General features: G+C 34.9%; 1 protein-coding gene across 1 annotated transcript in view; it reads right to left on the bottom strand.

The window, feature by feature from the left end:
- Positions 1-2,358: 2,358 nt before the first annotated feature.
- The window catches only part of TBC1D16 (TBC1 domain family member 16), a 35,512-nt gene continuing 13,009 nt past the window's right edge, over positions 2,359-24,861 (bottom strand). Inside the window, exons 2-7 of the mRNA XM_089637781.1 lie at positions 13,439-13,635; positions 8,483-8,984; positions 7,880-8,024; positions 6,488-6,594; positions 4,435-4,616; positions 2,359-2,924 (exon numbers count right to left, since the gene is read on the bottom strand). Of these exons, the coding sequence (XP_089493907.1) occupies positions 2,725-2,924; positions 4,435-4,616; positions 6,488-6,594; positions 7,880-8,024; positions 8,483-8,984; positions 13,439-13,635 (1,333 nt within the window). The 3' untranslated portion in view covers positions 2,359-2,724. The remainder of the gene's footprint in view (positions 2,925-4,434; positions 4,617-6,487; positions 6,595-7,879; positions 8,025-8,482; positions 8,985-13,438; positions 13,636-24,861) is intronic.

The raw sequence follows: 24,861 nt of genomic DNA, 5'->3' as shown, positions 1-24,861 counted from the left end.
GTTATTAGATATTATCGTACACAATATATCCTTTGCCGAGATTTATTTTACATCTTTTTTTCAAAAGGCGAAATATATATTTTTTTAATTAAAAATTAGCAAATAAATAGACCACGTTACCGAAAGTACTTATTGATTACTTTAACAATTTTATTCTAAAAAATATATAGGTATTTTTTAACAAGATTAATTTTTATTTTCACTACTATATCACTAAGAATTTCTGCTAGATTTTATCGTTAACTTGAATTAAGTAATTGTACTACAAGTATGCATAAATATATTTTTCTGCTAAAGATGCTTTCTATGGGTTCACAAAATTTATACGCATCGCAAGATGAATGCATTATTTCAACAGAATGTGTAGAGGATACACAGAAGAATAGGTGAACGCAGGATTATTTTCGACAATCTAACACTTTTAGAACAAACGCTGGGGGCGAGGGTAATACACACATTATTTTGTTGCAGCTAGCAGCGAATGGGTTAAATCAGTGGTACAATCAATTATGTATTTCCATTGTGCTGTTATTGACTATTACACCGTTTTGTTTTAAATCTTATGTCTTATTTACACACATTTTTAACTAATCATAATTTTAGGACATAGAACCCCTTCAATTCAATCTACGGGTCATGGAAATCCATATTTTAAATTAACAAATCGCCACGTAATTCGAAATCTATGGGTCATGGAAATCCATATTTTAAATTAACAAATCGCCACGTAATTCGAAATCTATGGGTCATGGAAATCCATATTTTAAATTAACAAATCGCCACGTAATTCGAAATATTTAAGAAAAAAAATTCAAATTACTTGATATAAATTTTTAAAGACTTTCTAGACCCAGCGAGGGCTCGTACGGACGTCATCAACATTCGTCTTCTTCCTTCTCACGCATATTGTTTGAAAACGAAAAAGACAAGATACTAGAATGATGAATTACGTACGCCACGTTTGATCTCTCACTTGGACTAGTATAATACGACTCATTCTCGTATAAATCGAATTTTCACGGCAGATTTCCGTCACGGCAAACCCTTCAAACTCTGATATTGAAAGTAAATTTGTAAAAAATACAATATATTTCTGCGTAAATTAAAATTTCGAAAAATAATAACCAAAATAACCAACATATTTTTTTTGTGTGAAATTTTTTTTAGTCAAAATTTAGTAATATGCGTTTTTTTAATAATCGGGGTTCGAATTAATGGGTTCTACTAATAACCATAAATACCACACAGGATGCAATAAAAATAATGTTATGTTCTCAAAATCGTTGAATCTTTTTTGTTTTTGCGAGCTGGCCATTTGCTAGCGGTATGTATAAAGCCGCTTCTCCAGTGACAATATTACCACAAACATTGGACCAAATATTTGTGAAAACATGAAAAATTGGGGCAGGGCCACAGTGATTTTGTTTTCTGTGGCCAGTGGAAAATAAAAAACGTTGTGGCCTGGACCCAATGTTTTTGATTTTGTCTGATGTTTTGAAAAAATTTGGTCACCTGGTTATTACAAATTATTTTCCTCTAGTTATTTCATCTAATTACTTAACTCTAACCATCTTTGTGGTGTACAGGTACTAGGATGATTATAATATTATGGTCTATGCAAGGGTGTTAAAACTTGCAAAATATGTACACATAAGAATAAGTGCTTCGAACTAGCACTCCACGGCCTGCAGGGACATTTCAATGATGTTGCCATCATTTCTGCATACACATTTGGAAATGCAGATGATGAAATATTAGGTCAGGTTAGGAAAATAATCTACAATGAAATTGTATTAATTTTACTATAAGTTGGGTAAAAAAGCAGAGGTCATCCATAAATGACTTTTTAACTGAAGATGGGAGGCGCATTTGGTTTGATAAAAAATTAAAATAACTTTTTTTTACATTCAATGGAATCTGGGGTCAGGAAAGGGTTGTGGTAGATTTAAAAAGTCAGGTTAGGTTAGCTTTATTGAAGATAGGTTAAATTATAAATAAATCATCTTGGTCATTGTGTTCCTTGCACTCGGTGAGTGAAAATAAGCGTAGGTTAGCTTCATTACAGTCAGGTTTGGTTAGTTAATGCACAGTGTATGTACAATTTACTTGGTGGTGTTGGATTGTGTAAAATGTAATCTCAGATGCATGGCCAAGTTATATATATATATTTTTTTTTTATTTTTATAGTTTATACCTCACAGGAGTCCCAACTGCTCCCGTCTGGAGCCAGTGAGACTATGGCATCCCCAATTGGGGGATGTTGTGAGGCTGAAGGTAAGTGGGGAAGGGAAAGAGGAAGGTGGGGAAGTACCTGGCTATTCAGATCTAGTCACTAAACACGGCTAAAGCCATTTGGGCTCAATGAAGCCAAACTAGGTTGTACATATGTATTAGGTTAAATAAAATTAGGTAAGTGTAGATTAATTGCACACCTTATTCATAGTCCAGTGCATATTGCATGGCCAGGATAAGTTAGATTATTAATGAAGTCAGGTTAGGCCTGCTGAGGTCATGTTAGATTAGGTTCAATGAAATCAGGTCAAACTGTTGGGTTATGTTCAATGAAGTTCGGCCAGAGTAGCTTTACTGCAAGGCCTAATCATGGTCACTAGGTTAGATTCCATGAAGCTGGGTTATGCTCACTGAGGTCAAGTTTGTTTAAATTCAATGAAGTCTTGTCAAATAAGGTTGGGTTAGGTTCGATGGAGTGGAATCAGGGTAGATTTACTGCACGGCGTATTCACAGCACACTCCATCCTCATGCCCCGTGCACTCGATGCTTGGGTGGTGGATGGAGTCCCAGATGCCAGGCCCGCAGCGCTGGCACAGGTTTGCCAGGGAGCATGGGATCCGCACCAGCTGCCGGAACTGATGTAGCAGCCCTCGAGCCTTACGGAGGATCAGCTGCCCATCCATGTACATCGCTAGAAATAGAAATTGTTGCTTTCATGATTCGTTTTACCAACATTATTTTTGTTGTTGTCCGAAGACAATAAATTTGTTAATTTAAATTTTGCAAATAAAATAACAGAAAATTATTTTAAAATTAGAATGAGGGTTAGTCTTTTAAGTATTGACCTTTTTAAAGCAATCTTTCTCAACACGCAGCACGTTTTGACTCAATGTATGCGTTTTAGTGAAACATGCATGTATCACAATATATACAACATCTGTGTATGGGGATAGTTTCCGATGGATCGCGCATGCGACAGACACATAGATTTCTTTAATACAATGCAATTTACTAGTATATATATATATATATATAATATAATTTTTTACTTTATTTGCATATTTTAAATATTATTATTTTATTTTTCTTGTGTTGAAAACATTGCAACACCAAAATCAGAGACTTAAGCAAGTACATAATATTGAAGGATTACAATTTTATAATCTGTTTTTACAAAGCATTCAAGTCATAATCGTCACGTCACTAATTAAAAGTTCAAAATAGAAAGAAAAAGAAAATACAGACTACACCAAGCTCAACTGTAAACACGAAAGAAGAAGAATAAAAATTAATTGGTTTCCATCAATGATGTTACAGTACATCTAGACCTGTTATTGTCTCACAAAATTAAGATAAATTGTGGCAAATAAGAAACACTCTTGTTTCCAGTAAATTCTTAATTCAAATGTTGTTCATTTATGACATAGATAGATTTAAAAAAAAATGTGTGTATGAATGAAATAAACAATAACAATGCCGACTACAATACAGGCCGGGGAGTCTGTTGGATTTTAAGGTAGCAAGTAAGCCAGTGCTATGCCATAATAGAGAAATGACAGTTTGCAAAAGGCGGCGATTGTTATTGATACTCGTTACTGCTGATTTGTATGCTGTTTTCCGCAAGCAAATAAATGTGATTAGACTCTTTTGGTGATGTTTCCTTAGCAACAGCAGTGACTTCATAATTTGGCAGTTGCGATGGGTAGACCTGTACTCTAGTCGGCGTTGCATTTTCTCTAATGACGCATAAAATCTTCAGGCGGGAAACAATTCTATTATTTATAATAATCAATAATAATAAGTAATTTGCGTGTATTTAAAAATGAAATGTTATAACTTGGCATTTAATAGTGTTGAAGAGTAATTAAAAACTTCTCATTACGCACAAGGGCATTGTGGAACTATTTTAAGGCAATTTACGTAGCACACGACCTTACGTACGCGTGACAGTTTTGTACTAAAACTACGAATTCACTACAATTGATGTATTTTTTGCTTGCCACTTTGAGTTTCCTTGACAAAACAGAATGTTGAAGAAAAGTGAAGAAAAATAACAAACAACACACGTAACCTAACCTATTTTTTTTTTATCATGTTTTGTTTTACCGGTTACCAGCCAGTTACAGAAACTCAAATATGTATATTAATATTTAGAATAGGAATTAAGTTGACTATTCTATTTATAGATTGAATTTAATTACCCAAGGAACTAAAATATAGCAGCATTTCGTCAGTCCTCAAATCTTGCGCAATGACATCATCAGCATAGACGGCGATGATAGAGAGGCACAGGAAGAGGTGGAAGTAGTCCGTCAGGTAGTTGGCCCAGCACGCCTCCCACATGCGCAGAGCCACTGCCTCTGTGAACTCTCTCTTGAAGCACCTAGAATCAATCAAACAAAGTTTTTATTATTATTGTTGTGTGTTTCTTGTACATATGTTGTTCTTTTGATTCAACTAATAATTCCTATCTTTTGTTCCTTTTATGTTTATTTTTATCAAATTGATGTCATTTTACATAGCTCTAAACCTCTTACAATCTCAAAACATTCATTTTCTCTCCTAAATTATATTTTTTCACCATCAAATACTGTTAAAAACCAATTCTTCTTTTTCTGCTCGGCTGACTTTAAAAATGGAACGTCTTCAAATATCAAGGAAAATATTATGAAAGTAGTCGTTGAAAATAATAGGTATAATCCTTTAACACCCAACGCTATTGAAAAAAATTTGCGTCAACAGTTGGAATATAACACCCGATTTATATACAGCTCCGAGCGTCGAGCAAATCTAGCATTTAGCATGAATTTATCATAATTGTTTTTAGCACTATTGGAGCCTAATATATATTTTTTTTTCTTAAAGAAATAAGGTAGTACATATAAAATAGTGCTTACATTAGGTTTCTACATATTATAAAATTTTAATATTACTCTTCTATGGAAGCGTTAGCTTGTGGTTTAAAGATGAGTGTACAGTACATTATTGTAGTTATTTATCAGTAATTGATAATATTATAGTATGTATTATGTGCTGTAGTAAGTACATTGCGGTGAGAAAGTAAAAATAATTTCTAAGTATTTATAATGTATCTAAAATAATTTAATTAGTAATAAAACATAACATTATGTATATATTTGGAGAAGAATTTGTCACATACGAGAAATGAAAGAAACATAAGTTATTTTTAAGATCAATTCATATGGAAACAGTTTTTTTATGTAAGGTCTTTAAAATGTTTTTTTCTCGGTGTTCAATGTTTGGATTTTGTCATTAATGCTAAATAAATAAATAAAAAAGTGTTACTGTTTACACTCCGTGTACAATATTGTGCGGAATTTGGAATGGTTTTTTGGTTATATACCTACCTACTTCTACCTACCTGTCTTCTTGGATTTTTCTATTCGATACTAAGAGAAGAGAAGTTCTAGAGCATTATTGTGCTTGCTGAGATGGTTATAGAAATTATTCTAAGGTTGAATGTTACTTACAGAATAATCCATCTGTGACAGAAGAGAAGTTCTAAAGCAAGGCTGCCCAACCTTTTTAGCAGTTGGGCGAAATTGACGATTTTGAATCACTGGCGGGCCACTGAATACCTGACGGTTCCTATTTCCATGGGGGGGGGGTGGGGTGGTTGTTAGAGAATTTCTATAAAACATAATTCCCCACAAAAAAAAAATCTAAATGAGTGCTCCCCACAAAATATTTGAAATCCATGGGGGGGGGGGGTGTTACGGAACTTCGCTGAGAAAAAAATTCCATGGGGGGGGGGGGTGGCTACAGGATTCCATTTCGACGCAAAAAATATTATGTCGAAAACCGGTGTATTTTTGTTTCAAAAGTAAGTTCAACAGGTTAGATTTTTTCGTCGCTGATTCTCGTTCTGAGTAGCCTAAATAGCGATAAATCGCCGTCGTTGGCAACACTGGTGACCGCGCGCAAGCTGCATTGTTTGTTTTACCGCGGGCCCGCGACACTTTTTCAAATTGGCGGATTGGCGGGTTTTTTGAAAATGTTTCACGCGGGCCACTTATAATTCGTTCGCGGGCCACATTGTGGCCCGCGGGCCTGGGGTTGGGCAGCCTTGTTCTAAAGCATCATTGTGCTTGCTGAGATGGTTATAGAAATTATTCCAAGGTTTAATGTTACTTACAGAAGAATCCATCTGTGACAGAAGAGAAGTTCTACTAAAGCATCATTGTGCTTGCTGAGATGGTTATAGAAATTATTCCAAGGTTTAATGTTACTTACAGAAGAATCCATCTGTGACAGAAGAGAAGTTCTAAAGCATCATTGTGCTTGCTGAGATGGTTGTAGAAATGTGGAACCATAACTCTTATCAATTCCCGGAGATAACTCTGCAATAAAACAAGATAATCATTAATCATTCAGCAAATCTGATCACATTTGTCTAGTAAAATTTACCTCAGGAGACGCATAGTTGTTGGGAGTGTTAAGCACCAAATTTTATAATCTAGGATCCAATGTTCTTTCTTTATTGGAAGAGGGTTCATGTACATGGGAAGCCACTTTGTGAAACCAGGAGAAATGTGAGAAGTGTTTTTAAATAAATGTCAAAGCAGAATTAATTACATATATGTAATTACAATAAAAAGTAGGTATCAACTATACCAGCAGCAACAAGCTTGCATTTTAACTCTTGTATCTTGTGCCGACGCAAAATTTTCGCCTTCCGCCATCTGATTCTATTTTTATTTTCTAAATTGTATATTCTTTCCAGATAATGTGTTTAAATATTTATAAAAAAGCATGATTAAATGCTTATATACCTATTTTACTGTACAATAAGTTGTTTCCCCAGCCGATTCTGAGCTCAGAGAAATTAAATTTTTGATTGTGTCTATTAAAAACGGCGAGGTTAAAAACAGCTTCAATGATGCAAAATATGTCAATATCCAATTTGATTCTGTTCAACATATAGATTGCCCTCCCCGCCTGCATGACCATTGGCAGTCCTGTAGGTTAGGAGATAAAGACAGTTTATGCTGCCGGTGACGGAGATAACTATCGCAGAAGAACATAGAAATGAATGTTCTCCACGATAGTCGAGTTTTAAAACCATCCACGAATCAGAAGAAATGTGCACATCCCTAAAGGAATTGGGCTACTGTCGAAGGTATAAAGTAAGGAAATAGTATAATCCTGTCTTACTGAAGTCATACAGGACCTCCATACCAATATTAACATGAGGGTAATCCCAAAAGTCTCCTATTTTTTATAAATACAAAGAAATAATTATTTTTTTATAATTTTTACAATGTTTAAGGCTTGAAAATTTATCTATTTTTCTACCTAATCGCCATTTCGGTTGATGCATTTTTATAAGTGCTGCGACAATTTGTATATAACCATGTGATATCAGCTCTCCGCTATGTCATTGAAGAAGCATTGAATCCCATCTTTCACTTTGTCGTCGTTTCTGAAGCGCGCTTGTGGTCTTCTGCGAGCATTCGAAGGACCCATCTTGCGCAGACTTTCCGAAATCTTTGACCTTATCAGATTTGGGATTACTGTTGTAATATAAACCAAAAAGCTCACGAAACAGCTTCCTTTGAATGTTGTCGAGAAGAAAAGATTTAAAAAAACATCGGTAGATGTAGAACTGAATAACATATAACTCACCAAGTTGATGTCCATGTCATTGTCTGTTGGAGTACACACAAATATAGTCCTCTGCATGAGTCCCACAAAACACCAGAATGTATCAGATTCATCATTGATCTCACAGAGCACCGGAGCCAGGAGGTCACTCATTCCTTGTGTGTAGCTAAAGGGGTTAAATATACAACAGTTGATGTATTATTATGCCTGTGTAAATCATACATACATACCCTACATCATGTATACCCTACAGGTTTCAGAATGTCAAAAAGGGTCCAGGGAATAATTTTGAACCAACAACTTGAAAGAATGTTAGTGGTCTTAAGTGTCTTAACCAATAAACCACTTATATTCTATTCTAATACTAATTCATCTCATACAGAAGTACTCATCGTGTTTTTCTAGCTCTTGGCATTACGCTAGTCGATCGAAGCATTTATTTCAATAGATTATGCAACTCCTTCCTGAGGCGTCCCCGACCTTTCTCTTGCATGTCACATATTCTCCTGAAACTCTTTCCTCATCTATGCGCCTTGTATGTCCAAATCATCTTATTAATTTTTCTGTTTTGCAAATTATAAGTGAGGTTAAAAAAACATATATCTTTATAATGTAGTTTCTTACCCAAGTCTTGAGTTGTAGATGGCGTAGTTAAGCAGGATATTTTTCATGATATCAACATTAGGATTTTCATCACCGGCATAGTACGGATTCCCCCTGTCTGTCCGAACAACATCTTTTTCCACAACACATTGAACATTCTTCCAGAAGCTGGCCTGTTCTTCTGGCATCATCCCTTCACTCCTCTTCCTATTGTACTCCTGGTATTCCTTCCTCCTTATTTCCGTGAAAGCCTCTCTTTCTTTGTACGTGGAATTGTTCGGGTAACAGTGAAGCAGAAATGGCCAGACAAATGACCGTAGGTCTTTTTCTAGACCACCGAAGAAAACCCCTTTTCTGAGTGTCAAGTCATCTTCCAGTTGACCGTCGGAGTTAAGCAATGTGCTGAAGAACATCTCCGTGGTAATTTTGACGACGTTTCCTTCTTCTGGGTGGAGTTCGGACTTTTGGACTTCCGGCCGGCAGACCATGAAGTGACGGTAAGGCAGATTAGGTTCTTCAGATCCTGAATTAGAGAGTAAAAATATTTATTAATTTGTTACTTTTATATTTATGTATAATTCCTAATTGTAGCAAGAAAAAGGAGTTATTGAGTAATTTTTATGACATCGATTTTTGGTAGAAAATAATTGACGGCTATTTATTATATGTATATTTTTTTTATAGAATGTTAATAATGAATAATGTAATTAGAGATATTTCAGTGAAAATTCACTGAGAAAAAATACGATGTATCCGGTAGCAGGCATTGATTATCTTGTGTATGTATCTTTCATCTGATAAAATGATTAATTAGTGTTTTGATTCCAGGTTCCACGTAGATATTAATTGTTTATATCGAATGATAATTATTATGATATTCTTTGAATTTTTCCATCAAACATCATATGTGTGTACTCCTACACAAATAACTCTATTTCCCTTGGAATGAATAGTGAACAATAATAAATAATGAGTAGTGTTTTTTGGGGAAACTCAACACCAAAGATGTTTTTATCATCCAAAAGAGATGCCTATGAAAAATTTCAAACTCTGATCATCGGGATTCATGTGGACCAATTTTTAAAAATCTCAAACATCTGTCAGTGGCGGACATATATATAATGGAGTTATGCCTGTTAGTTCGATCATCTCCAGAAAAGTTCCCACAAAAAAACTCAACACATAAACACGCTACAAGGTTCACAGAAAACTTATTACTCCCAAAAGCAAACAAAACTATTTTTCAGGACCACACTACATGACCATTAAAGTATATAACAACCTTCCACGTAGCATCAAAGAAATAACCGACATACTTAAATTTAAATCATCACTAAAAACATTTCTTTTAAACAAATGTCACTACACCTTAAATGAATACCTTACATAAATTAAATACCTCTGTTTTTTTTTATTTACATACATTTGTTAACATGTAATTATTGGGTTATGTAATATAATGTGTATTTGTTGGGTTAGCTGGAAGAAATACGATGTAACCTATAAGCTATACCCTTTGTATAAATATTTTTTCAATTTTGAATTTGAATTTCGCATTTAATAAAAACAAATCTAAACTTTCACTTTCAAATATCACAAAAAATAGTGGGAGTTGTCAATAAATTAATACCAAATTACACAAAAATTGTAGTATTTTTTTTTAAACTGCGTTGTATTTTTTTTCCCAATGGCATTTCCACTAAATTACTCCCCTTTATTTGCTACCAGTATTATTTCGCAAAGCAGGCAGAGGTATCTACTACCTACCATATTCCTACCAAGTGCCTACCTTCGTAATGTCACCTTTTAAAATCCACCTAATTACGCAACAGCCTTTATTCTACAATGGAAAATGGTACCTACCTCCGCTCGTCACGTGTAGGTACCTACGCCTCCACAGCAGACAGGTGCATGTCAAAATAATGTTTACACGGGAGCTTTCCTGCACGCACGCAATAATGCCGCGTATTATTACTTGGAAGTACCTACGTAATGCCATTTTGTTTACCTACGTATGCCGCGTTTTATTTTCCTTATTTCCTTCGTAATAAATAAATAAGAAGTATTTAGGAAATATCTGTTTTTAAATTCAATGTTATAATTTATAATAAATGTAATATATACAATTTTTTATTTTATTATTTCGGTAAAGTTTCTGCAGTTACGCTGCAAAATATTTAAAAATAACACTAGTTTTCAACTGGAAGTCGAGGGAGATGTACAAAATACGTTATTAGGTTCTTAGTTTAGGTTATTTAGATAATTAACCTTAAACATATCTCAGATTAATAACTCAGATTATTAACCTTAAACATATCTCAGATTAATAACTCAGATTATCAACCTTCAACTTAACTCAGATCATACCGATAGGTACATATAACTCTCAAAACCCATGAAATTTTAAACTTTCATTGAGAAACTTTAATTTCCCCCGCCATAAATATTTGTTTTTTGTAGTAGGTACTACATAAGTAGAAACCAAGTGTTATTGGAATTATTTTGCGTATTTTTAGCGTGCAGCGGAATTCGGAAGCTTTACCATTATTTCCAATACATATTATACTTACCTTTTGTTACTCTCAGATTATATCTCTTATAATAATATTATGTGCATTAAAAATTATGACATTGAATTTGAAAAATGCATTTATTAATTTGACGAAAATTGGACAATGGCGTCGTTGAAGGTTGAAGTTGAAGGGCGTCAATCCAAACAAACACTTCAACCTCTAGGTATTGCAAGAAAATCAGGTACAGAAATAAAGAAAGAGCGAACTCCGAATGAATTCGGGGATAAAATCACAAGATTCAAAAGACGGGAAGTCAACAGATTGAGTAGCCGAAAGAACGAAGGAATGAGACCCCGAAAAAATTTGGTTAGTACCTAGCAATAGATAGAAATTCTAACATGATTAGGGTAATGTGCTGGTAAACGAGCAAGATAAATTGCCGATTATTGCCTATTGCGGACAATTTTTTCCTACCCGTCAATAGTTTTGTCGGGCAAGTTATTGGCTGTCACTATGGCCGTGTTCTGTCAACATTGCCGTAATGTATGAGACAAATTCACAACACCAAAACCGATCTGCCGCGATAACTCCACCAAACTAGTATAAACAAAAATGACTGTAGGTTCCACGTATAATAGCTTGGAACTTGGAACATTTGTTGCTTTGTATCTATATGACTTCTATCGCTAAGAGGGTTTTGAAATGTTGGGTTTTTTTACATTAGCCCCACACACCTCAAGAACGCATACCTAATATAAAACATAAAAAAGTGAACCGAGCGAGAAGGTAATAGATGTGGCACGGCAAAATTATCCTAATATCGGTAGCCGAGCGAACTCACCGGAAAGACAAGGCAAATACCTTGCCGGCAAGAAATTGCCGTAAAAACTTGCTCGTTCACATGAATGGAAGATCTAAATCTCGATTGAAACTTAAATAGATTCCCAACACCCGAATTCCTATAAGAGGCAAACAAAAAATCGATTATATTTTCATCATTAATGTAGAACATTTCGATTAGGTATCACAAGCTGTACTGGGATAAAGACTCTTTTCGTCGGTTACTTTAAATGTAAGTTTTCACGTTAACGTGAGCAATTAATTTGAAGAACACCCGCGGCGCCGAAATCTATTAATATCCCTGATACAGGCACAGGCACAGGTGATACGCGCAATAAGTGCAGGGTGGTAGGGTGGGGGGGGGGGGGTTTGAATCACGTTTTCGGGTGGAAAACTCATCTCGAGGGGCGGCATATTGCGGCGTTGGGGCGCAAATCAAAATACACCCCACCCCCGTCAACAATACCTCCTCCGTAGCAAGGATACTACCCGAAAATACCTTCAGCGATAATGACATTTAGAGGGGTTATTTATAAGGGCCAAATAACCTACTACTATTTTAGAAATAATGAAAACTGCTTAAAAATAGCCTGCAGTAGGGGTGTTCGATTTATTATATATATTTTTTTTAATTTTTACTATATTTAAGTAATATATTTCTAGTGTATCGTAGAAAATCACAGGTTTTAAGCAAGGTTTATGTAATCTTGTAAATGCTGTTCCGAGGTTTTATTTAGGGTAAGGTAAGGAAGGAATGAACCTAGATCTTGAAGAGATCTATGACTGCACGCGGTGGCACCGAAGGATCTGTGACGCTGCCTTCTCATTGAAAATACATTATTTTATTTTAAATTAATTGTTACAAAGTTACAGCGAAGTCCCGTGAAACGGCTAGATCTAACACATCTACTTATATTTTTAAATTTAGTATCTTTACCATCATATTGTGATACATTATTCTTTTAAATCAATAGTAAATAAAAACGAAAAAAATGAATATAGAATCAGAAAAAATACATAGAAAATCAGAGAGAAACAAAAGATCCGCACAAAAATCTTTTCAAGGTAACCATTTTTTCAGAACGCATTCTGAAAATTAGTTCACAATTTTTTATTGAATTTGGTAACGTATTGTAAATTTTAGGGACTTATTCTAAGGTTTTTTGACCGTTTTTATTTAGATAGGTATCTGGGAATAACAAGTCCATCGTTTGCTTAGACTGAGAGTTGTTGCACTTTTTTATTAGCAGCGTCATTTTATATGTTTTTGATAGTTGCATATTATTTGATTCTTCGTCTCTTCGTACGGTGGTAAGTCAAATAATAAAACTCATAAATGGCTCATCATTACGAAAGAACAGTAATTTGTGCACATTTAAGTATGCATACTGCCACCATAGACAGGGCCGGACTTACCCTTATGCTTACTAGGCTATAGCCTTGGGCGCAAGATTTATGGGGCGCATCTCGGGTAATAGGCCGTTAGCCCGGGGCGCTTTAAAACATTCTCAAAACATCTCCTTTCGCCCGTCATGGGCTAATGAGATAATATCTCATGTTCTTTGAATCCTTAGAAGTCACCACCAGGGCATAAGAGGTGAGTGCAGTGTTAGTGCTCGCATACCTGGAGTCAGCCTGATGTTGTGCAGCAGCGAGTGCCATTGGTGCAGCACCTGCGCCAGGCGGTCCAGCCCGCCGTGGTGGAAGTGCAGGATCTTGTATTGAGACTCCCGCGATGCCACCACCAGCTGGCCGCACGTGCAGCTCTCGTCGCTGAAGAAGAGGCGAAGAGAGCGCATTTGGCTCAGGTCCACGGAGAACCTGCGAGATAAAAGGGATTAAGGCAAACATGGACAGATTCGGTGCAGGATATTTTTCTAGACATTTGGGACTCTTGTCAAGACCGGCGGAGTAGTCCGCTCCGGGCGCCGAATTGCAAAGGCGCTGATAATACCTAACACCTAACAGTCCTAACATATTACCGTTGAGATTATTTTTCATGAAAACGGCACTACCCAAAAATACAAATCATCCGAATATATTGATTATAGTCACCACTTACCTAATCGTCTACTTTTTTTGACAAGGGTCGTAAACAAAATTTACTCGCGCCAGGCGCCATTTGGCTCAGGGCCGGACCTGCCTATTGTCTTCAGCTCTTCAGATAGGGGGACAGTTTCATTTATGGCGTATTGTGGATGAATTTATTTTGAATTCTTTCAATAGCTTGAACATGAATATTGTAATGTGGGTTCCAAACGGCAGAATTGTACTCAAGTTGACTTATAACAAAGGTAAAATATAACAGTTTGATATTGTTGGAATTTCTAGTTAACCTAGTTATAAATCCCAACATTTGTTAGCTCTTGTTATAGATTTCCGTTATGTGGTTAACAAAAGAAAGATTTGATTGAAAAGTGATGCCTAAAGGCCTATCCGCACACAACAGTGCCGGCACAGTGCCGACACGTGCCGACACGTGACGTATCCATCAGTGTCAGTGAAAAATGATATTGTGGCATACATTTTGTACGGCACTATCCGTACTCGTCAGTGACAGTGACGTTCAGTGATGTCAGTGCTGCGCCGACGCTCGCCGTGACGGGACGTGAATTTCTAGCGGACAATATTTTCACTGACACGGTCGCAGTATTTCAAGATGGACGACGAACAGTTGATTGAATTGGTCCGTGTACATTCTGCAATTTATGACCTTTCACATAGAAAATACATGGACCTTAATTTTAAATCAAACATGTGGAACAATATTGAAATACTCGAAAAACTTTGATTCATCATCTATCAGATGTTTATATAGGGTGGCGAACTCTCCTTCTTCTTCTCTTTTCCTCCACGAATTATGAACCCAATGCCTTCTTCTCACATTAATTTCTTCGTCTTCATCTAATATTAAAGCAATCGCTGCTAATTGTGATCTTGAAGCTGCGTAGAGTACCTACTAATCAGTGCGCCATTCACTGCGCGTCGCCGTGTCGTGCCATGTCGGTACTGACATGTACGAATAGCACGTCACGGTACTGTACGGTACGGAACTGTCGGTCACGTGCCGGCACTGTTGTGTGCGGATAGGCCTTAACTCTTTGATTTGTGTTAATGTATTGTTATCAATATTGTAATTAAAGATCACTGGTTTTTTATTTGAAAAAATCTTACTGTCTATATCGTTGCACAAAATTCACAATTTGTTGATATTATCCCTGAGAGTATTAATAATTCTAACATAATAATATGTATTTACCATAAAGGAAAAAATCTAGAAATCGTCATATATTTTCTAAATAAAATATGCAGTTGAAACACCAAGGTCCACAGGCCAATTGATTAATTTTTTATTTAATTTAATTTTTTGGATAACCTTTCCAAAAGCAAAATAATGTTCTCTTCATGAATCGTGTAAAACACAATTCAAAATGATAATAGCGACATTTAAAATAATATTTTAAGCATTCAAATGGTCATATATCTCCAAAATCACGATAAGATTAGCACTTCTTCCATGAACCCCTTCAATAAAATTATAGAAAAAAATCTGTGATTTGTTGTTTACGGCTTTCAAAAGGGACCCCAAAACCCGGCCCTGTTCATAATGCCGAGCAACGCGGAAACATTTCAGCTTGTACGTAAATATTTTTGGTTCATTCTGACTACTTCCTTGTTCCTACCATTTAAGCTCTATACATTTCGCTAGATTGGAAACTGGCGACGCCCTTCTATTGATAAATTGTTTACCAGGTGCGGTCACGGATGTATTTTTGCACTTTGGTAGAATACAATAAAAGTAGTGAAGATATGCTGACATTTTAACTTAAGGGTTAAACATAAGAATAAAAAACCTCTCTAAAAGACTCTCGATGCCGCCATACAAAATACAGCGCCTGTTGAAATAAAACTTAGAATTTTTGTGACTGGTGACGTCACAACCACAGATTTGGTGCTTTTGGGAGACCCAACAATGAAAATCTTGAAAATCTTAAAAATCAGGTATAATAGACATGAGAATTACTTTTTTGATATTCAAAGAATTGTTTACTTATATTTGGATCATTTAAGTACATAAAAAGAGATTAAGTTCATCGCAAAATCCTTGTAAAATATTGTTCCCGCTCAGTGAGATGACTCCCTCCGAGCAAGAACGAACTCGGATCGGATCGAATCTAACGGAGTAGTCGGAGTCGCACTTTTTGCATATCCAGCTCTTAGGGGTATTTCCTCTTTTTTCCTTCATTTTTTTAAGGAAGTCAGTCTCTCCTGTTTCATTGCACGAACCACCACTGGTAGACAGAGAACAAACACTGCTCTGTAACATATTATGAACTTTACCTGTTTATGTATTGAAACAAGGTTATGTAGCATGTTTATATTGCTGGCTTCTCCGACCTCAAGTATTGGTGTCACACAAAAAGCTGGTACCTAGTCACGTAGATGTAAATAAACCCCTTGTCTTAGTTGAGCACAATAAAAACAAACGCAGAAAACTCCAAAAAAGCTTCTTTGGCATTGTCATCATTTAAATTATTCGTAGGTAGTCTAAATGAATTGATTTTAAGCTCCGGAACCATAATAAAGAAATTTCTTCCAACCATTATAGAGAAATTCTAATTAATAATGTCAACATAATATTTACGATAAAACGTTTTTCACGTTGTGAGATTGGTGCAGAATGCAGTTTTTAAATTCGTCTGTATTTGAATTTTCGCTATTAAATTAATGCAAATCTTGGAAGTAGAAATTAAACAATTTCCCGACAAACGATCTAGTTAAAATTCGGCATATAGACTCGTTGTCGATGACAGTGCATTCTATCAACTTTTGGTGGCAATCACGCTTACACCCGCTGAAATACAGGCATTTCTCTGAAATTTGATGACATTACAGCAGTTAATATACGCAATAAATATCGGTTTTGTCCAGTCAGGATTTGGCTCGATTGGTAGAGATGTCGACTCCAGTTAGGAAGGTTCAATCATCAGTCAAACCACTTTTTTAAGTCTGAAAAGACAAATAGATGTATTATAGTAAAAAAAACTTTGTTTTTTAAGGGTTTTTTTCTTTAATACCCCTCAATTCATTTGAAAAGTGGAGATGATGTTCTTGGTTACATCATTGATTATGTATTTTATTAAACCCTTTTCCCCGTTCCGATTGTGCCATACCCATTTACCCAACATTGAATAGTGATAATACGCATATGTTTATGTACGTGTGACATGCGTGTGACACTGATAAATTCATGATAAATTATTGACAAATGTACCCGATGTGTTGCCATACAACTTCGAAAAATAAATCGAGAAACTTGTATACTTATGATAAAACTTATTGTGTAGGTACCTACCCACTTAATCCAATTTCAATATCATACGTAGGTAGGTACATGAATAAAACCCGAACAAACTTTCATGCTCGTTTTCTGCCAATTGGCAAAAGTTTTCAAGTGTAATTTTCGTACCGAGAATCGCACACAGAGAAAACCTACTAATATGAAATATTGTTAATTTCTTAAAAATCTGGTCAAATTATTTGTTTTCTTGTCAAAAAAGTCTATAACGAATGATTTGACAAATTTCATGATTATGTTATGAGGAAGTCGGAACACGTGTTCTGATTCTGTTAATAATAATACTTTCGCATTTCGTCCATTACATCTATTCGGACAAGGCCACCTGCGTGACCAAGTGTTCACTTAGGTATATCCGGAATGACTAATATTCTATCATGAAATGATCACGCAGTCACATTTTAACAGTATCTTGATAAAAAAAAGCTGTACTCATTTTACTCCGTGCAGAAAGAAATTATTGTAAAAAGTTCTTCTTTATTCTATGTCAAGCATTCCCAATTTCTAACGATTTATAACAAGTTTCTCGTTAACTCGTTAACGTTTTAAGTTCCAAAAAAAAATATTTTGAAGATAATATTTATACATTTGTAATGCCGAAAGGATAATTATATAAAATTCCCTCGATAGAAAAAAATCGCAAAGTAAGCTCCGAAAATTATTAAAAACATGTTTTTATGTTATTTAATATGTTTAGGCATGAAAAAATTCACAGTGTATTATTAAATGCAACTAAAGCCTTCGTCCAGAGATTTTTGTTCTATTTCAAACGAGTCGTGTTTTATTAAATATTTTCACCATTTTCGTATAAGCGCGCTCCCTCTAACATTCGTATTTACATATCTCCCTTTCAAACCGCCTTTGAACGTTTACTATGGGGCCAAGATAAAATTCTACAAACAACAAAACAACACGAAATAAGTTTTATGGAAATCTGCGGAAGGTATCGATTTGGCGGGAAGAAGATCTAAAAATAGAATGTATTATTTATTTTCTGAAGCCAGGCAAAAACGTTCAGTCACCAATTTCTTACGGTGAATAAAATAAACGATTCCGTTGTTGTAGGATGTGCTTATTATGGAAGGCGTAAATTTACCCCGTTTTTTGTAAAGGGGGAGATAGTCGCAGATAAGAACGTAAATAAAAGTAGGTTCTTACCTACGTAATCATGTTGCATAATGAAGGTCGAACAAATTCATAAGAGAGGGATTTATTTATATGTAATTTTTGATACCTGATATTTTGGTGTTCTTTTCCTACACATTGAGACGACGACAGTTTTTAGTTAGTAATTCGAAAGAAAAAAATCTTCTTAATACAGTTTGGGACAGTCCCCGCAGTATCCACTTACCCCTCAAATGTCCAAACATACTGGGTGCATATTAGCGACGAAAATCAATTATTAAAAACATTATAATTAAAATAATACAATAATAATAATTATCTCAACCAAACGTATGTTGACAAAATTAAATCAAACAAATGGTTGAGTATTGGAGAGTTGAGCGCAGAAATAGAAGGATTTATGCTTGCAATTCAGGATAGAGTCATTAATACTAAAAATTATAGAAAGCATATAATCAAAGATACAAATCAAATTGATGATTTGTGTAGAAAATGTTTGGCTTTTCCGGAAACTATAGAACATATTATATCGGGATGTTCTATATTAGCACCGTCCGAGTATACATTTAGGCACAATCAAGTTTTAAAAATAATTCACCAAAATTTGGTAATTAAACATAACTTGATTGACTGCCGTAATGTAGTACCATATTATGAATACGAACCAAATTCATTTTTAGAAAACGAATTTTATAAAATATATTATGATAAAACTATACTAACAGACCGAGCGATTAGTCATAATAGACCCGATATAGTTTTACATGACAAAATTAAAAAAATAACTTACATCATTGATGTTGCTATTCCAAATTCCTGTAATATTCAAAAATCTGTTAGTGAAAAAATAAGAAAATACACAGATTTAGGAAATGAAATAAAAAGAATTTGGCATTCTCGGACTATAAAAATATTACCATTCGTTATTTCGGCTACTGGCATTATACCTAGCTCTCTAATTAAAAATTTAGGCGTATTAGATCTATCAAAAAATTTATATATAAAGATGCAAAAGTCGGTCATTTTGAATACATGTAGGATAACAAAAGATTTTTTAAATATTTATGTTGAGGGATCAGTAGGATTTATAGGCCCTGTTAGAAGTTCTACCGAGCCGAACCCTCTGATATGAAAATATCTGGAGACGGTGAATTTTTTTTCCCATTTGATATCTGGTGATTTGACGTGTTGTTGTTCTTGTATTGTTTTGTATTTATTTTACTTATATAATGCACTTACATAGTGTTGATTGACTAGCTGATCATTTGTGGAAAAGTGAGTGGAAGGGTTAAGTTTTTCCTTTGGGGAAGACTTAACCCGGACAACTAAATCGGAAGTTTAAAAAACAAAATAATTATTTTCACCGAGTATCAGTACCTACTATCAACAAACCTACACAAGTGGTAGGTACTTCTAGAATATTTAATAATTATTTCTTATATAAATTTAGGTATATTTACACATTAATATCCACATTGATATATTATAATAATGTATATATTTTACTAATTGTTTATTGGGTTAATAAACAGAAATATAATTTACCTGTAAGGTTTGGGTACATGCCCTTTGTACTTAATATTTTATTTGACAATAAAGATTTTTTATTTGAATTTGTAACCAAACGTCGTAGTAAATAATTGTTTTTTCACAATCCAGTACATCTATATAAGCAGAGGTCTCTTTTAAATGATTTACCTGTACTTGTAATCCCCCCTCTACTTCATACATCCTCACAACAATCCACGATGAAAGAAAATAACAAATATGCTTTGGAAAATAGGACCACAAAAAAATATTCATAATGTTCTTTCTCTCATTGCCTAGGTTTCGAATTTCGATATTAATTTAAAAGCAGTTATCATGGATCTGTTCGAAGCTTGCATGGGCCTAAAAAGCCCTGGACAGAGCAATGCGCGAACAATTTGAAGCCGCGGGGTGACGGGAAGATGTATGAAAAATGCGAAAACCTACTTAAATTTTTTAATGACTTAACCCATTCCCTTTCTCATCAAATACCTAAATAAATCATAAGCCGTTATAATTGCATTAACAACACAACAATAAAACAATAATAGTTCATTATGAACCACTTTGCATACAAATCAGTTCAAAAGTTAGTTATAAAAGATGGCTGCTAGGTAATTTCCCCTCACCCTAGATTTGGCTTCAAAGTCATTCATACAACATCGCAATAATGCCCTGTCCAGGGCTCTTTAGGTCCATGATGTAAATACGGTTTACATTTGAATTTGGAATACAATAGCCCTGATTTATCTGAGATAATATCCAAATATTCTTTTGTGTGGCCAACGTAAAATAACTTCCTAACAACTGAAACCCAACGTAAAGTAAACCTAACCTAACAAATGAAACTTTCCATAATCGCATTATTATTGTTTAAAGTAAAACAATAGTTGAGGCTTTCGTTAACGCCAACAGTTCAACTATTGATGGAATGTTAGGAATTTAATTATGCGAGGTGCGTGGAATGAACCATGAACTGAGAAGAGTAAAGACGTGTTAGACGTGCCTCGGATGACAAAATGCGGCTCCATTGCGGTCCTATTCGCCATAATAAAATAGCTGCTAAATAACGTGTACGTGTTTCGTCGAACAATGTTTAATTAGGTACCAAAGTTTTATTGTTGGATTGTGCTCGTTAAAAATGTGTAAAGTTTTCTATGAAATTTGGGTTCTTACTCAAATACTATACTATAATTTGATTTCTACGTAGGTTAATGCGCAAATTACGACAACACAAGATTACAAAACCTACCTATATACCTACCCCTTTAACCAGTGGGGTTATGGCAGTTCCAATATTGGGGAAAATATTGTAAAGGAAATGGGGAATGGAAAAGAGAATTGTGTTTAGATATATTACGGTCACTAAACGATTCATTTAAGTAATGATTTGTTTCGACTTTCGCACGAAGTGCAATAATTAATAACTGCTAACTAACTAAGTTTTATTTACAAAAATACCTTCAGACATTGATAAATCCTACAGTAAATTTGTTAGCATAGGTATTAATTTGTCGTATGCCCTCATAAACTCATGTTAAAATATTACATAAACTTATTTTTATTTCACAGGTAGGTAATAATTATTTTTTTAATGTAAATACCGCACAGTAGGTACCAACTCCTCTCAACCACTGAAGTCAGTGTGAGTGTGTGAGGAGGGGAAGGAGATGGGGAACAGGGGGATGGGGATAACTGGATATTCAAATCTAATCACCAAACACGGCAAAGCCATTTCAAACAACGTTTTGATTCTTTATCGTGGTCTTTCATGCCCATAACCTAAGATCTCAAATCTCAACCCTTTGCCAAGGAAATAGGTAATTTGTTTAGTTGAAAATCATTTATCAGTATAGTGTAATTGATCCAATTCAACCACGGTTTTCATTTGGAAATTTCCCATACAGAAAAAAATTAGCATTTCCCTCCGAAAGCCTTGATTGGCCTAATAAATTTAATCACTATTCGGCCGCGTGGTTGATGTGTCAAGGTGGTCTAAATGTGCAAGTTTTATTGTGCCAAATTGATTAGGACATTATCGGTAGGTACCCACCTACTTGAGCAATTAACCTAAATTAGACTAAATTAAACCACGTTTTTCTCACATATATTTTTAAAAGAAACATTCCCGGTTACGAATAACATAACAATATTTGAAAAACTCCTATTACCATCATTATACGCGGAAGATATTGCTTGTGCAATGATAAATAATTTAAGCAGAGGAATCGAACCCACTACGTCTAAAAACCTCAATGGCGCTGTATTAGGTATTTTCAGCGCCTTGGCTCTTTGGTCCTGGAGCGGACTGCTCCAATTGCGCCTGTATAGGGCTCTGCGTCTGTCTGTCGGGTGGTATCCAGACGCATTGATCAACTCAGCTACTATCATTATCGAGGTTTCCTGGCTCAATATGCTTCCAAATTTTACAGTATTACAGTTTGACACACTTAACTACAAAGTCGGTGGTGTCTCCAATATGACTTTTTGTGATACTACACAGAGTATATCGATCTTTGCCCTCACGATAAATTAACAGACCTTATTAATAAAACATCAATTTAAGAATGTTTCGCCGATTTGTCTTGATACAAATAATTTTCGTAGTAATGCAAAAGTATTCGGATTTTCATGAACACCGTGTTCCGACATCATCTCTAATCTATAAATAGTATAAAACAAAGTCGCTAACCGCGTCTGTCTGTTTGTGCGCTTAGTTCTTCTAAACTACCCAACGGGTTTTGATAGGGTTTTCATCGTTTAGAGAATTTCTTCCGAAAGTTTTATAGGTATATATCATAGACATATGAATATTAGTAGACCTGCCCTAAGTGATTAAAATCGTATTATCCCCACTCCCCATACCGGTTCCATTGGAGCCGGCTGTGCTCGCGTATGGCCTCAAGTGAAATTTGAAAACGTGACGTCATCATTCTTGTGCGAACTATGGTCGAGGCATCATCGGTTCATTTTACGAAATAACACGGCAAAATGTTGACTTGTACTATGAAAACTTGTAAAAATAGATTTGAAAAAGAGAATAAACCCAATTGTTGTATTACATTCCATATATAAGCATTATTTTACTTTATTTTAAGCATATTCACATCGTATAATATAGATCAGTTTTAGAAACATATACTATCACATCGAGAAACGTCTGGACGCGAAACACAAAGCTGGTTGGTTGCTGGGAAGTAAATTATGAACATTTATGAAAGTGTCTTAACTAAATACTTAAACGAAATATTCGACTCTGAAAATAGAACCGAATTTTTTTGCCGAATTTGGACTTCGCAAATTTGTTCATAACGTGGCGAGTAATTTGCACTCCCATGTAAAAATGTCTATTCATTCAAAAGCAGATTTTACTTTTAAGAAGTAAATGGTGATATTATAATGCGAGATGCCTATTTACTGTCAGATTGATTTATTGACGAATCACAGTCAGCTTCACCCCCTTCGTTCTTCAACAGTTGATTTTACCCCTCGCCATTATCTTCTCGTCTATTAATTCCTATGTCTGTGGTATATATAATGCATGCATATTATATTTATAGAAAGTAGAGAAAAGTCGAACAACGCCGTGTACACGTCAGCTAGTGATAATATATTCGTAACTTACTCAGGAAAACTGTTAATTCATTCGTGAGGCCTGTAATCCCGTTTTTAACCGGAATCGACAATAATTTGAAGAGATTCTCAATAAATTAGCAATACCACAAAATAGAACTAAAACTGAAATAATTATACTATTTAAAAGATTGAATTTATCATCAGTAAGCGATGAAAATATTAAATCAGTAATATTTAACTCTTCTCATGGTTTTATTTTCCTCGACGCTGACGAAGCAATTTAAAATGGCTGAGACTCGTCATAATACCCACTGGTATTTTCTGAATGTTTTATAGGTTTTCGTTTTGTATGTGTATGTGTATATGAAAGCCAAAACACTGAAAATAATGCATCTTCACATTTCTTTAGCTATATATATCATAAAAAAACGATAAAGGTTGATATAATCAAATTGAAAACATTCTCCTGGCCGCCTGCAAAGTGATCGGTGTCAAGTTGTACAGTGCTCCGCAACCGGTGTGCCGTGGCACACTGGTGTGCCGTGAGCCGGTCGCGTGTGCCGCGGTCAAATTCAATGTATTTGACATTTTACAATATTTCATTATGTATTTAATACACAATGACAAAATATTTTTCATAATATTGTCTATTTTTCATTGTCTGCAGATACTGTTAAAAGACGCTTTCACAATATATTAGAAACACTGATTAGAAAACTGCTATTTGCTGAAAAATTTGCGCTTCAGATCAACGAAACAACCGATATTAAAAATAAAGCACAGTTGATAGCTATTGTACTTTTCGTTGACGAGGACTTTATTAAAGAACATTATTTATTTTGTAAGGAGGTTCCAGAGCGAACTACCGGTGAAGAATTTTTTCAAGTAACCGATGATTTCTTCAAAATATATAATATTAAATGGAGCAATTGCATTGCTGTTTGCACGGATGGCGCTGCGGCAATGACGGGTAGTAAAAAGGGTTTTGTCATTTATGTAAAACAAAAAAATCCAACGTTACAATTTACACACTGCTGCATACATCGAGAAACATTGATGGTCAAAAATTTACCGGAGGAACTTTTGAACACGATGAATGAATGCATTAAAATCGTAAACATAATTAAATCAAGAGCCATAAACTCGTGAATGTTTGGAATACTCTGTGCAGAAATGGGAGCCGAATATGAATCTTTATTGTTTTATACTGAAATTCGTTGGCTATTCCGAGGCAAAGTTTTGGCTAGATTGTTTGAGATTCGTTACGAGGTGTGTGAGTTTCGATTAAATCAAAATATGCCCAAACTATATCAGTACCTCGATGATAATTACTGGATAGCCAAATTTGCATACATGGCTGATATATTCGAGCATTTGAATAAACTTAATAACGAACTTCGTCAGAAAGTATTGCAAAAAGGATGTTTGGAAATGTACCAAAGGATCAACCATAGTACAAT

Source organism: Hesperophylax consimilis, chromosome 12 (genome assembly GCF_061612785.1).
Source record: "Hesperophylax consimilis isolate HC1 chromosome 12, BYU_Hcon_1.0, whole genome shotgun sequence".
In the NCBI taxonomy this organism is placed as follows: domain Eukaryota; kingdom Metazoa; phylum Arthropoda; class Insecta; order Trichoptera; family Limnephilidae; genus Hesperophylax; species Hesperophylax consimilis.
This window is presented reverse-complemented; position numbering and strand designations above follow the sequence as displayed.